This window comes from Syngnathus typhle, linkage group LG2 (genome assembly GCF_033458585.1).
Source record: "Syngnathus typhle isolate RoL2023-S1 ecotype Sweden linkage group LG2, RoL_Styp_1.0, whole genome shotgun sequence".
Lineage (NCBI taxonomy): Eukaryota > Metazoa > Chordata > Actinopteri > Syngnathiformes > Syngnathidae > Syngnathus > Syngnathus typhle.
In genome coordinates, this window is record NC_083739.1 from 11866531 (window position 1) to 11880974 (window position 14444).

A 14444-nucleotide genomic window follows, 5' to 3' on the forward strand; every position below is an offset into this window, starting at 1 on the left:
CTTTACGTCAGGCTTAATTTGCATATCCTGTTTCTCTGACTCACACACAGCAATGATGGATCTCGCGAGAAGACATTAGGCGAGCTCCTATCAGATGTTGCTAGTTTGACACTTCACGACAAATTCAACAACCTTTCATTTTGCCTCGCTAAACTCATGACAATCATATAAGAAGGGAGTCTTTTGTTTCCTGTCTTCAACGTAAGTTGGCAAACTTCTAATGTAACACAGAGCATAGATGCTAACTAGCTAGCCGTCCTACTAGTACACCATCCCGTTTTCCTTTCTGGCAGGCGTCGACAACTAATTTAGCTTATTTTGATTATTAACCGTCGACGTGGTTTAAATTATTGTACTATAAAAACAAATCCCGAGAGGATTAAATTGTCCTCAACTCCGATGTCTGTGAAATGAACACCTGCTATGACAGCCAGCTGTTGCCAGTGCGCGAGTAGCAGATGCTACACATTAGCTGACAATTTGTGGAATATGTTGAAGAAATATGCAGATAACAAATTGTAGTGAGACTATGGCAGGTTGATGGCTTTAGAAATTGAAAGGAATATTAATTGCACACAATGTAGTTCGGCCACTATGACAATCCTGTGATTATTTGGTTAGGAGAAGCTGTAATTTACCCAAGACCATGGAAATGAAAGAAAATGAACTTTCTCTAAATATTGATTTTAATCTACCATGCCAAAACCATTAGTGAACTTAATCATCAATGTACTGTCATACCTCCTTACTTGCAGAGAGGAAAAGATCGATACCCAATCATGGATGGGTATGTTATACATCCATAGTCAACTTAGAATATATTGTCATCAACAATTAATTATAAATGACAGTTTTTTCTCACCGTAGGTTTGTCGGGGAATTGCTTGGTGAGGACAGCTCAGTGGTGGCACGCATGCAGAAGAAGTTCTGGAAGACCAAACAGGTCCTCATCAAGGCCACGGGCAAGAAAGAGGATGAGTATGTGGTGGCATCTGATGCTGACCTGGATGCAAAGCTTGAGGTACAAAAAGATCACTAAGACTGACACAAATCAACCACAGAGAGTCAAAGAAAATATTTGTTTCCTTATTTGTTAGTCTTGCACACAAGGTTTTAAAACACAAACTTAAACCGTTCACTGGACCTGCTTTTGATTTTGGTCGATATCTAATTAATACTTTTCATTCCATTTTCCATAATACCAATTAATATTTGCTGTTAAAAGCCAACATAAGTTAACATAGACAACATCCCTAACTTGTTATCACAAATCATAACTTGTGGTACATTGATGTGTTCCCAATAGCAGACATTATAAATGGAATATGTTAAGTCATTTATACGTATATATGCCCCTCTGCTGTCAATTGAAACCCTAACCTATTTCCTGTTGGTAATAAACGGTCATAGTCAGCCATCTTTCTCATTTGGGTTTTGCAGTTCTTCCGCTCGGTTCAGTCTACCTGCACCGAGTTGCTCAAGGTGATTGAAAAGTACCAGCATCGGATCACACGTAAGTTGAGAGTCCCGACGTCGGCAAAGCTTTCAGTTCACCCAAACTAACAATAGCAAAGGCCGGCAAACCGTTTGTTCTCTGAAGGTTTGTCCCAGGAGGAAAACGAGCTCGGCCTCTTCCTCCGCTTCCAATCTGAACACGACCGCACCAAGGCTGGCAACATGATGGATGCCACCAGCAAGGCCCTTTGCGCCTCTGCCAAGAAGAGGTTAGAGGCACGAGGATCAGTAGATGAGGGCACGCCACACTTGGCATTTAAACGAGCTTTGGTTCTATTCGCTACAGGATGGCGCTCTGTGCGCCGCTGAAACGTTTGCACCAGGAAGTCGAGACTTTCCGACGACGTGCCATTGCCGACACGTTCCTGACCGTCGGTTGCATGGAGAAGGCTCGCACGGAGTACAGAGGAGCTTTGCTCTGGATGAAAGACATCTCTCAAGAACTCGACCCCGACACGTACAAACAGCTGGAAAAGTTCCGCAAGGTCAGGATTTAAGTTCACTATTGCCCCCTTTGGTCCTTGTTTGTGGACGGTGGCTGGACTAAGCAATTTGATCTCATGGCAGGTCCAAGGCCAAGTGAGGGCTACCAAAAGCCACTTTGAGAAGCTAAAGAACGATGTGTGCCAGAAGGTGGACATGCTGGGTGCCAGTCGCTGCAACATGCTCTCACACTCGCTTTGCAATTATCAGGTTGGCCCAAATACTACAATTCACTTACTAGATATTCCACCTTACACATTAAGTAGATCAAAGATAAAAATGCTGCACTCGACATACAGCAGTGCCCATGAGAGTATCATTCTTTCCATGAAAAATGCCTGACCCCGTATACAAACACACAAGGAGATTGTCCTCCTTGGTAAACTGCAATCATATCACTCATTTGTCGCAGAGAATGACGAATATATGCCAGTGAGTCTTATCAGATTGTCTTGCTGCATGTGCTGCTCCACTATTTGTGCTCAAATATTGGTTGCTTATATAACGCAGCAAAACCGATCATGTTTGTTAGCCCGGCTATGACGTTTTGCATTGGCCCACCTTAGGAAGAAATCTGCAACCAAACCCAGAACCTGTGGAGTGAGCGTCTGCCTTGAACCGAGAGGCAGAGAAGAAGGATAGAAGGTTGACTCAGTGATAAAGCAAGATAGAGGAGATGCAAAGTCAGCGCAGGGACAAGAGAACAATGGGCACAACGGCAACAGGCGTAGTCCCATCACTAGTGCAAGCAAAGTCTGCAGTTCTTCATTTGTCTGCTTTTCACACACATTCCCTTGCGCCCGCAGACCACCCTGCTTCAGTTCTGGGAAAGGACAGCCCAAACCCTGTCTAGCATCCATGATGCTTTCAAGGGACACGTGCCGTACCAGTTCACCACACTCAAGGTGGGTGGATGGATGATGCGCCGCCATGGAGCCATCTTTTTCGCTCGGTCTTCATTACTCATCCAATCCCCTGGCAGGACCTGCGGGACCCATTGGAACAAATAACCGCAGCGCAACAACAAGAGCAAGATGAGCAGATTCTACAGGGAAACACCGAAAGGTGGGGTAACCCAAACTACTAAAACGCAAATTGCCCAAGGCAGTAGATGGATAGATGGCTGTCTAGATTAGATTTTTTTTTTTATTCTGTGAAGACAAATGCTTGTCAGGACTGTTTTGGGTGTCTTAATTGATAACCAATTTCTACCAAAGTTGTAGTTGGAAGAACCCAACAGAGTTTGGTTTAGACTTCTCGCCCACAAACATTTCTCTGATTGAGTCTCTCTACTTTGGTTGTTCTTAAATCCATGATTATTATTCAGGCTAGCCTTATTTTAATATTCCCTAGTCTGGTGTGCTTGGATGACGATGCATCGGGACATGCAGCTGACCCAGGTATAGAAGGATTTTATTCAATTGATGAATTACGGTACACTTAATATTGATGTGTCACTGTCTGGTTAAAATCACTGACTTTAGGGGGCGCTTCTGCCTTACGCCAATACAGCGTTCAATTTCTGTTAAGAATCATAACTCGGGTGGCTGTCGCAATTGTAATTTAATATGTAAAGATTTTTTTTCTCAACGGTTCCCTGTAATGAACCTGCTAGTCACTGAATGACTCACGTTACCTCATGACTTGTTCCTCATCTCAAAGGTGTTTTTCCAAACTCCACTGGCATGGAGTCAAGACCCGAGGATGAAGATGGCGAACAGGGTGACATGGCTTTCCTCAAAGACTTGCTCAGTCCCGGCTTGGGGCCGACTGACGACTTCAGCGGGGAATGGCAGGATGCTTTTGGGCTCTTCGACGCTCCTGCCGGCGGGTCGGCTGCAACTGAGCCGGCTCAACCGGCAGGTCATGCCGCCCCTGCACCACAGTGCACCTCCCTCAGCCCCACTGGCTTCTTGCCTTCCCAGCTCCTTGATCACAGTCTGAGTTCTACAGGTGGGCCTTGTCCCCCAGTTGGTGAGAGGCTGATATTGCTTCTTCTCATTGCCCATGTGTTTTTTCTAGCAGGCTGGTCGACGCCACCCATGTTTCAAGCACCGCCCCTTCAGCCGCCTCTCGCACAGAACCAGTCAGCTACACCGGCTCCTGCTTCTGTAGCCAACGGTAAACCGCAAACCGAGTAATTATTATTATAAAAATCATGATTTGGTATTCAAATGTCAACGTGGGTTTAGCTACTACAGGTGGATCTAGAGATATGTCTGCTTGGTTCAACCTGTTTGCGGACCTGGACCCACTCTCCAACCCTGACGCTATTGGACGCTCCGCAGATGAGCTTCTGAACGCCTGAAACTGTGTATGGTCTTGAAGTACACTTAAGATACCTTTTGAAAAGCCAACTTTCTAGTTTGGGAGCTATTGATGTCTGTCTTTTGCATACATTTTTGCACCCTCACAGCGCACATAATGTTACAGACTCTTTTTTTGTTTGCCATTACTTTTCATTCTTGTGTTTGTGCCTGCAGGGTGCAGCTTTTATCCTGGATGAGTTCTGGGCTTTATCGCATACACAACACATTCCAAAGAAGATTTTGAACACGTACACGGCTACATTTGTGGTGTACATATGTGCCTGAGCACATTCCCAGAGCCCATTGGAGCTCCACAAAGTTCTGCCTCTGCATTACTAAATTGTGTAAAATGCTCATCAGGATAATATTTGTTGGCTATATGTGGTGAAGAGCACACAACTAATACACAACACATTAAGATTATTCATGTGACAAACTGACATGAGTAGAAGGATTTAGAAAGGGGCATTGCACCAACCATGAAATAACCAGGAAGAATCGGACTCTATATGCTCTATGAGATGTCATTTTCAATGAATTAAGCTCGCTGCTAATATTTGAATCAGTAATTGACAAATAAAAAAATGTTTACTCCTGACCAGTGTTGAGTTTGACACCAGGAGGGCCAGTAATTGATGTTTTGGTAAGTACAGCTTTACGCTCATTTCTCCTGTATTGATCACACCTTTTTTCTTCTGTAATTTACTTTAAGGATGTGCCATGGCAGTACACCTGCAAATCACTTCTGTTTAGGACTGAACCTTTTTATATGCAGATGGGGAAAAAAAAAGGAAAATACACAACTATCTCTGAACTGTGAATGTTGAAATGATGACATGACATTATGTAAATACAACATTTACATATTGAACATGGTTTTCTCCCAAATTAGAGAAAATGTGCTAAAGGGCAAGATTACACTTTTAAATTTGGTTGCAACAATATGACAGCAAATTATTTTGAAATGTCCAAATGAGCTCTCCATATGTGTTCCTGGCTGAGTGCATCTGGAAGATTGCAAGGGAAGGGCCTGTGGAGTGAAATACAATTATTATTACTGTTACTACTGTATTTGAACTCATTTTTGTGTGATACAAGGACACTACTTCTACCTGAGCTTGAAAGAGTTAAAAGTTTAATACTGAAGGTAGTATTTACTGTTTACTCTGTCACTTGCTGTCTACTCTTTAAGAATGTATTTATCTAATCACATATGCTTTGTTTCACGTATTTTATTTAACTTCAGAATTTACAAATGGAATCAGGTTAACAATAAACTGGAGCAAAACGTTTGTGCTTCTGGTGGTATGGTGGTGGCTGATGGAGGGGAAGCTCATTTATTTCTCAACCTACACTATAACCATTTAATATTTATATGTAAATTTGACCCCCTGTTCCTTTGCAAGAAATAGATTTACCATACCCAACACTAGTCTTTTTTTTTTTCTTTTTAACCAATCATACTTTTCATTCTGTGATTTTGCTTCTTTAACTCACTTTCCATTTTGCAATGTAGAAAACTATTTTGGCAACTAAAACTATTCCATAAAATATCCCTGTCCAAAAATGATGAATAGTATCATGGTGGAAATACTGTATTAAAATGCTCAAGTTTTCAGCCTAAAATGTCATGATACAAATTCCAAACATGATGGTTATGAAGTTAAAAAAAAACCACAACATTTTTGGAACATGACAATTTAATTCTTGCAAAAAAAAACCTAAATGTAAAAAATCCAAATCAGGTTGTCCTTGTACTGCTCGTCTGCTAGACGTTCCCATTGTGTTTACTGTTGTTGACATACATTGCGGCTGTTGCTTGGCGTGCTCTCAATTCACCTCAACCTGAGATGGATGATGACATTGGCTATTCTGAATTTGACCGCAGTCAGGTAAATAAATACATTACTATTCACAATAATGATAACATGTAATTCACAGTACTCAGTGGCGCAATTTGATGATAGGGGCAAGGTTGAATTGTATCTGCATGAGTGGGCCTTTACAATTTTTCACTCGATACACATCTTTGTCAGCTCATACAATATATGCCATACGGTATATTTATGTACATCCCAGTACATTCCTATGGCACATGGAGGGCTGGGGTGCTCTCGGAACGTTATTGTGTCATAAGGTCATCGATAATCGGCTTCTTTGTGTGTTCTGCTGGTTTTTTTTTTTTCTTTGAGGGTAGTGGTGCTGGGTGTAGTGTAGCACTGCAGTCATTTGCTGATGACAGTCTACTGTCCAAAGATGTAGCAGGTCAACACCAGTTCAAGGAGTATGTTCATTGCCATGGTAACCACTGCCATCTGCGCCACAGTTTGTTAATCCAACGTAGGGGACACTGCCGAGACGGCCTCTTTGGATTTGGATGACGTGCAGATCGCAATGAGAAAAATGGATGAGAATTAAGGGGCTGGTCAAATTTTTTTTAGAAGTGTGTGTGGACTTTTTCTAATTGTGGTCAAGCCAAAAATGTGAAATGAGGATGGAGTTACACAGCTTGGAGTTAGCTTTGGCCTAAATGAAAGAATTTGGTTGGCACCGCCCCCTTGAAACTTTAAGGAAAAGGTGGAGGCGCTACATCAGTTTTGGGAAATGGAGTACTGTCCTCAAAAATGTCAGGCACATTTTTTATTTTATTTTTTTTAACTTTTAACCCTTCAAGTTTGGCTACAATCTGGCAGCACCATGGTCTTTTGTCGTGGAAGGCATTATATAGAAAGAAGTAGAGATACAAAAAAAGATATGTCTGTGGAAAGGCGTCATGGTATCATACGGTGAAAAAATCGTTATGCCCTTTTCCTTTCAAAACAATAAGACAGCAATGAGATCGGTTTCACGGAGGAGGAGGAGGAGGCGAGGCAGTGGGAAGCGTCATTTGACCAAAGACATCAGAGAGCTAGCATGCTGAAGGCCTTTTTGATTTTCTTCTTTGCCGAGCTTGAAGGTGCTCGTTAGAAGCTCTCGGGCTCCTCCAGGAGGCAGGGCTGGGTGGACAGAGGTACCAGCGACGGGGACAGACTGCGCAGGCCCACTCCGGAGCGGAAGTTAAGGTCCGGCGCCGGAAGCAGGGGCTTGAGGATGCTGACGAGGCAGAAGGCGGAGCCGCTGTTGGGGATGAAGTTGACCTTGTTGCGGTCGGGACAGAGAAACGGCGGGACCTGCTGTAGGCTTTTGGGGCTGGAACAAACAAGTACACTTTAGTACTTTGATTGTCAGTCAAATTGAAACAGTACTACAGAGCCACAGAAATGACAAAGACTAATAACATCCGTGCATCCTGATTTTATGCTTCAATTAAACATACATGTGCTGCTCCACCATTTGCTTAAATTGTTTGCAACTATCAGTGTGAATCATTAGCATGTCTACAGTGTTTTTCATCATGCGTTAGCATTAACTAGCCAAAGGCAAATTATTTTGATTGCTTGTAAAAAATGGTGTGTAACTCTCTTCTTGTTTCACTTTGTTTAGTGGTGTGCCAAGAGATTTTTCTAAATATGTGCCTTGGCTCAATGAAGGTAGGGAAACACCGCCTTACCACTACTAAAATGTGTGCTCAAATGACTTTGCCAACTGTCAAGGAATGACAGAATTTGTGTTTTGCGCATACATTGTATTTACTTCATGGTCATGAAATGCGTGTGCACTTCACAGACTGTATGTTATGGCAACAATTGAGGCCATGTCTGGGGCTCTGGAAAACAAAAACATACTGCTTTTCCACATACAGAGACTCCTCGGACACTCTGACTTTCTCACAACCCTCTGGAGGTTCTCTCTTGAACGTGTAACTGTTGTTGGGCCGCGGAGAGGCGGCATATTTTGGCAGCGGTGAGCAGGGGCCCAGCTCTGAGGACATACACATTGGAAAAGGTTATACCTACCTATTACATTCACTGCAATTAAGTACAGGACTTGAATTAGTACACAAGAATATGTATTTCTACTCAAGTTTGTGTCTGCACATCTCATTGTTAGAATAGGCCACATTGGCACATGTGATTATCTCGGTGACTTGAGCTATGGCGTTCGTTCCCTTTCTTTTACTGGCGTTCCTTTCTCTGTAACACTCTTTGCACACACATAGCATGAGTTGAGACTACAAGGTCACACATTATCACACAGAGGAGGAATCCTGGAGGTGGGGGCAGAGAAGGCTGCACAGCTGTGTCTCGATCTTTCTGGCATACATGAAATATTTAAACTGAGAAGGCCTCCTGGTCAGTACTATTAGCATAGTGAGTATTAAAGATAAAAGAAGTGGGACAAATCATCACCTTTGTCCTCATAGGGGCTGCCCCGACCGCCAACCGCGTCGTTGAGGACGCTGAGGTAGGATGGTGAGATGGAGTCGGGGCGGCTGCTGCTGTTGCTGTGGCTCCCGCTCAGGCCGCCCCCCGAGGGGGTCTGCGTGTCGATGCTGCGAGTACTGCTGCTGCGCCGCGGTGGGACGGGAGGTGGCGCGCGGTGCCCGTCCGGAACGTCCTGTGGCTATCAAGCCAACACAAACAAGGCACAGTGTTCAGGCAAGATTGACTGATTTATGTTTGTGCCACACTTGTTCAGTAGAATTTGGCGACATCGTAGAAAAGCCGTAAAAGCCGGCAAGTCCAACTGTTTTTCAAAGTGTTAGACGGATGTCACCCACAGCGATGGCCTCATCCTTCTCGGGGGTGTCTCGAATGATGATGCGCTCAATCTCCTGGTTGAGACCCTCCACACTGTTGCGGAAACGAGGAGCGGAGGACTTGGCTATGGGGATGGGGATCAAAATGGTCTTGGGCATGGGCCCCTGCGGAAGGCACACACGAAACGTCAAAAGAAGAAAAGTAGGGAAACTCCTCCTGTTTATAATGATTTCAAACATTCTCCTTAAAGATAAAAAATGTCCAATGACTGCAACAGTCAGGATGTATAACTTCAATGCACTTCCATGAGACCGATTACTACTTTCCACGTGGGCACTATTGCTCACCTGCGACTGCATGATGGTATGGCTGCCATTGAAAGGTGATTTGCGCTCTTTGTCCCTCCGATGACGGCTGCTCCGCTTGCTGCGCTGGAGTTGCTGACGCAGCTTGGCGATCTGAACGACACATTTGCTTCTCACTTTCATTCTCTCTTTATATTTTCAATGGAAAATTACAAAATGAAAGTTTGTAACGACCTCCTTGAGCTGATCGGTGCTCCCGCAGGAGGCCGAACGCTTGTGAGAACCACGCCTCCTCTCATCTGCCCAGGCCCTGGGGGTCTGACACACAAAATAATAGTCAACACTCAAGTACAGTAGGACCTTGACTTCCAAGTTGCGCTTGAACAAGGTTTACCTGTGTGGCCTTGTCCCTCATGTAGGAAAGGTGTTGGTGCTGGCAGTCGTCCTGAGGCCAAGGACCTTCCAGGTGAGTGCCAGCGGTCGCGCCCTGTGAGGGCCACAGCTGGGCGAGATGGTGAGGAACAGACAGGAGAATGAGGACGGACGCTTCCAAGGGTGGCTGAAGGGGAGGACGGATGATTTAGTTTAAGGCCACTGATGATTTCTGAGGAAGGAGAGTAGGAGGTGGAAGGTTGTCCTGGAAATGTAAACATGACATTGCCCACCTGCTTAGTTAGTCGGCTTGTGCGTCATGGTACCAGATTGATGTTAATCCCCACCAGCATTAACACATTTTAAGGTGGGTGGGAGGGGGTAGTGCGAAGACACAGGGGGGCAATGCTCGGCTGACCCTGATAAGCATCTGCTGACACCATCTTCTAGCATCAACATTTTAAACAACAGATATCCATAGAGCACATGTACCAAAATTACTAGCGCCCCCCCCCCCTTCCGTAAAGTTAGACAAAACTCTGACTTTCTCCACAGAAAATTCAATTAACAGCATGTTTCTCATTTAAGAAACAAATACACTAGACCAAAGTTCACAAGTTTCATGCGAATATTATATGAGCAAAATATAATATATGATCAATTTAGCTCACTGGCCATTAAAAGTAAATCATGCACCCTTTCTGAGCCACGACTGCCAGCAACCTTTTAGAGTAGTTCTAAATAGTAGCTAAATAAATGAACCAATTAACCTCACTAGTGACATGTACTGTAGGTGTCCTACTACTGAGTACGCCTGCTGGACCTTAAAGCTGGATCTTAAGGGGATCGAGTGCGCAGCGTGACTTACCTGCAAAGGTGAGTAGATGCGCGGTGCGCAAAGTAGCATGGGATCTCGTTGTCCACCCGACTGATGCTTCTAAAATGCTACCGAGGGTAGTAACAGAACGAGGAGGACATTTGCCGATTTTAAAAAACACGTAAAAGGCGAAGGAGGATCAAATTGGTGACACGTATGGCGTCAACATAAGCGACACTGGATTTTTTTTTTTTTGGTAGTCGCGTTACACTGGCGGCTAGCAAAAACAAAAAAATAAAACATAAAGGGCTTTGCGATCGAAGGGAAAATGTGGGAAACGGAAAAAAGACGCTCTTGGCATTTGGTGGTATTCGGAAGGGGTTAAAATTTACTGAAACGGGGAAAGACAGAAAGGATAAAAAGAAGGTAGAAGGGCGGTGATGCTCGACTAGCTTCGCTTGGCACGATGGGAGGAGGACCAGTGTAAAGCAAGACGAATTAGATGCAACTTCCGGCGACGGCTTTCGATATAACCCTCGCGATAGATTCCTTTTCATTGTAGGTAATAAAAAGAAGCGTTGTAGAATGATTACTAAATGTTTCTCAATCATTTCCAGTAAATTCTATGAGAAATAATGCTGAGTAGTTTAGATTTTATTTTTTTTGCCCGAGTACCAGTAACAACAAGTTTGCACTAAACACAGCAAAATGAAACAAATTCTCATTAAAGCAGTGGACAATCATGGTTAAGGTGGGTGAATAAAAATTGCTCGATAGTAATTCTACCTTTTTATATGTTAGTTTTAAAAAAATATTGGTTCCCCCCAATTCTAGATGACCCTTAACAAAACAAGCGCTGTAAATGGAATACTGCATACTTGGGCGTCATCGGGCGTACATGACAAATTGTAGTTGAGGTAATGTCATATCTCGTAGTCGCCTCTTATTTTACGCTGAAGGGCGAAAATGTGTTTCCGGTCTGCCTGACTTTGATGCCGACAATCGAGCGCTGACGTCGCTCACCGACGCTCTTTGCTCGCGCTGATGCTGCAGTTGCTAGGGCGCGGGAGCAGAGAGCAAAGACGTAAACAAATTTTTTTTTTTCGAGGTGGGGGTTAGAGTTGGAGGAAAAGATCGCCCTCGTGTGGTCGAATCCATTGTTATTCTGCAAATTTTGGATGGATGGATGGATGGATGGACGGGGAGACAGAGACAGACATTTGGCATTAACATATTTGCTGATATTGGACGGAAAATCAATTTGTTTGTATCTGAAAAGCTTACCTAGTTGCTGCTCAGGCCTCAAAAAATATTGTTTAGCGCCATCTGGATGTATCTTTGCGGAATGGCTTTTCACAGCAGAGCTCGCTACCTTTCTTATATGTACAATCAATTATGACTCAGTTTGCAAACGTCACATGACCAAACACAGAGAACACGAGCTATTTGTAATAACCTCAGTAATTTATATAATTTTCAATTGGGATTAAGTGGTGAAATGGCCACCCCGTAAGATCCATTTTTCCACCAAATTCATGTTCTGCAAATGCAATAATTAAAATGCCATGTATGACTTGCATAGAACATTTCCATTATAAAGAAAATGTTTAAGTTGATTATTCCTTTTCCCAGGATCATTTTCAGATGGAGCAGAGAGCCATGCTTTACTTTTCTCTTGGCCAGGCCCGCACGATAATGAAATATTTCTGAATATATATAAAAGCTCATACTATTATAACCCAAACAGATAAAACTCAAGTTTTCATTCATTTGATTTTTTTTCCTTCCATAGTGTCTTGAAAAGGTTCAGGGAAATTGTATCAAGCAAACGTGTACCAAGGGAATCAAAGGTCATTGATGTCCATTGAATGCAACACAGAATCCAATAAAAATATGCAAATAAATGCAATAATTTTTTTTTTCTTGCGTACAAATTACGGATTACAAAAACATAAATGAAAACTTGTTTATTGATCTGAGGTGGCGCAGAGAATACAGACGAGTACAACCTACAGACTGTAGTACAGTCACTGTACACATACATACGACGTGCGGTGAGGTTCAAGACTGGGGAGGCACTGACGTCGTAGCCTCCCTTGCCTCCTCTGACCGCACATCCCTGCCGCTTCTTTCTTCTTGAGAAATCTTCCTTGTCCCATGCCACCGCACAACTTAAGGAGATGCTGGATTTATTCCTTCCACTTCGCTGTGCTTCCTACATCGCTAGGCTCCAGGGAAGGAAAATCTGCCTACAAAGTACCTAGAGGGAACTCACCTGTATTGCAATACCTGTGGAGGGAATAGCTGAAAAAGTAACCCTTCTCTACTTCGCCTAGGTCCCGGTGCATCCTCGGCCTAGTCACCTAAGCTGGACTAGGGGATGTGAATATTAGGGGTAAGAATTCGGAACCTGTGCTAATTGGCCATTTAGAGTCCAATATTAACGTGTGTGGTGCAATGTGCTGTTGCATGAGCGAGGCTAACCCTCATAGAAGACTGAGCCTCGATTAAGGTCCTTCCGCTCTGGACCACCACACCCTGCGTGCTTTGTTCCTAGAGTCGGAACTCAGGGGGGCCGCATACTTACCCCCTGAGTCGCCTTGACCCTTCGTTAACACCGCTAGGTATCCAGGTCAAGCCACTCAGGGCAGAAGAGCTGGGGATCAATCCATGCCGATCAGAGTGAGAACCAGCCGCGGTGAACCGCTGCCTTTCTCCTCCGATCAGGGTTCAAGAGCATTGGAGCCAGCCCTGACTAAACAGTGCCTCCCCAGTGCTCTCCTGCCAGTTGTACCTACAAAAAAAAAAAAAAAGCTTCTTTCTTCTTTGTCCCATGTCAACCCACGACCTAAGGAGATACTGGATTTAATTCCTTCCACTTTCCTGTGCTTCATACACCGCAAGGCCCCAGGGAAGGTCAAGCTGTTGTTGTTGCCAGAGGGTCACTATTTCAGAAAGTTCCTACACTCACGGTTCCCATTCATTCAGGTTCCTCCCTCTTGTGGGTCCCTTGTGTACTACCTCTCATTCTCCGGAAGTCACTCGAGGTAATTTGGATATACTTTCGAGCGTCCGTGAGCGTAGCTTCATTGGATTTCCGATTATTAGTCAAAACCTATTTAATATTCTTAACCCTGAGTAGTGTCTTCAAATATGGCTGCGTCCTTTGTCCCTGTTGAGGTCAAAAGTTGCTTATCCACTTCATGCCATCCACTATCTTACTTTTTTTTATTTATCTCCCTACACTTTTGATCTCATTGATTTTAATGTTCAGCTGTTCATTTTATTTGGTCAATTACTGTTTATTGATGTTGCACTTCTTTTTTAATTCAAACTTCTAACTATTACATTTCATTTTATTATTGTACTTGACATTTGGGGGTCCCACTTACAGAGTACCTTATTTACTGTGAATTTTTAAGGTACTCTAATCATTACAACATCTTGCATTGTTATCTTATCTTACCTGAATGTCCTTATTTTGGGTGTCCCTTACACTCACGGTACCATGATGTTTCCAAAATGGCCGCCACGCCGTCAGGTCACCCTAGGGCACCCCTGGTGGCTATCCCTTGCATTGCGTCCGATTGAATCTATCAATCATATCAGCAGTCTTCACATATAAAAACACTCAATAAAGCACATGGAATCAAAAACTTGATTTTGATCGTGCGGAGCACTCCGTTCCGAAGTCCCGCTGTCCGAATCAAACCTTTTAACTCCGGAGTTGCTCTTCCTTTACTGATGACCTCCTGATTCCATGGATGGATGGATGGACGGACGGGGAGACAGACAGACAGACATTCAGCATTCACATATTTGCTGTTATTGGAAGGAAAATCTATTTGTTAGTATCTGAAAAGCTTACCTAGTTGCTGCTCAGACCTCAAAAATTTTGTTTGGCGCCATCTGGATGTATCTTTGTGGAATGGCTTTTCACAGCAGAGCTTGCTACCTTTCTTATATGTACAATCAATTATGACTCCGTTTGCAAACGTCACAT

General features: G+C 43.7%; 2 protein-coding genes across 7 annotated transcripts; one reads left to right on the forward strand and one right to left on the reverse strand.

Moving 5' to 3' along the window:
• The first annotated feature begins 31 nt into the window (after positions 1–31).
• ical1 (islet cell autoantigen 1-like) lies at positions 32–5599 on the forward strand. 4 transcript variants are annotated; one of them, XM_061271341.1, is made up of 14 exons: positions 32–201; positions 756–787; positions 868–1021; positions 1441–1513; positions 1601–1724; positions 1802–2000; positions 2083–2208; positions 2805–2903; positions 2981–3063; positions 3352–3398; positions 3661–3951; positions 4021–4119; positions 4191–4312; positions 4482–5599. In XM_061271341.1, exons 2-13 carry the CDS (start codon positions 780–782, stop codon positions 4304–4306), a joined length of 1419 nt encoding a protein of 472 aa, XP_061127325.1. In that variant the 5' UTR covers positions 32–201; positions 756–779; the 3' UTR covers positions 4307–4312; positions 4482–5599. The 4 variants fall into 4 exon arrangements, with proteins under 4 accessions (XP_061127325.1, XP_061127324.1, XP_061127327.1 ...); XM_061271340.1 differs by having other exon boundaries at positions 4191–5599; XM_061271343.1 differs by having other exon boundaries at positions 4024–4119; positions 4191–5599.
• Positions 5600–6932: 1333 nt separating this feature from the next.
• Positions 6933–10953, reverse strand: fam117ba (family with sequence similarity 117 member Ba). Of its 3 annotated transcripts, none has more exons than XM_061271347.1 (8): positions 10493–10953; positions 9647–9856; positions 9487–9570; positions 9295–9405; positions 8968–9111; positions 8597–8810; positions 8048–8168; positions 6933–7496 (listed from the first exon to the last, which is right to left on the reverse strand). In XM_061271347.1, the coding sequence occupies exons 2-8, from the start codon at positions 9665–9667 to the stop codon at positions 7271–7273; spliced, it is 921 nt and encodes a 306-aa protein (XP_061127331.1). In that variant the 5' UTR covers positions 9668–9856; positions 10493–10953; the 3' UTR covers positions 6933–7270. The 3 variants fall into 3 exon arrangements, with proteins under 3 accessions (XP_061127331.1, XP_061127329.1, XP_061127330.1); XM_061271345.1 differs by having other exon boundaries at positions 9647–9811; positions 10493–10952; XM_061271346.1 differs by having other exon boundaries at positions 9647–9889; positions 10493–10952.
• Between the last annotated feature and the right edge of the window lie 3491 nt (positions 10954–14444).

Bases quoted from the DNA above. Each gene is read 5' to 3' on its own strand.
- ical1 (XM_061271340.1), top strand. The intron at 2,001-2,082 runs GTCAGGATTTAA...ATCTCATGGCAG, and splicing joins AGCTGGAAAAGTTCCGCAAG to GTCCAAGGCCAAGTGAGGGC. The intron at 3,399-3,660 runs GTATAGAAGGAT...CTCATCTCAAAG, and splicing joins GGGACATGCAGCTGACCCAG to GTGTTTTTCCAAACTCCACT.
- fam117ba (XM_061271345.1), bottom strand. From the start codon at position 10,531: ATGCTACTTTGCGCACCGCGCATCTACTCACCTTTGCAG. The intron at 9,812-10,492 runs GTAAGTCACGCT...CCTCCCCTTCAG, and splicing joins GCATCTACTCACCTTTGCAG to CCACCCTTGGAAGCGTCCGT. The intron at 7,497-8,047 runs GTATGTGGAAAA...TGTTTGTTCCAG, and splicing joins AGAGTGTCCGAGGAGTCTCT to CCCCAAAAGCCTACAGCAGG.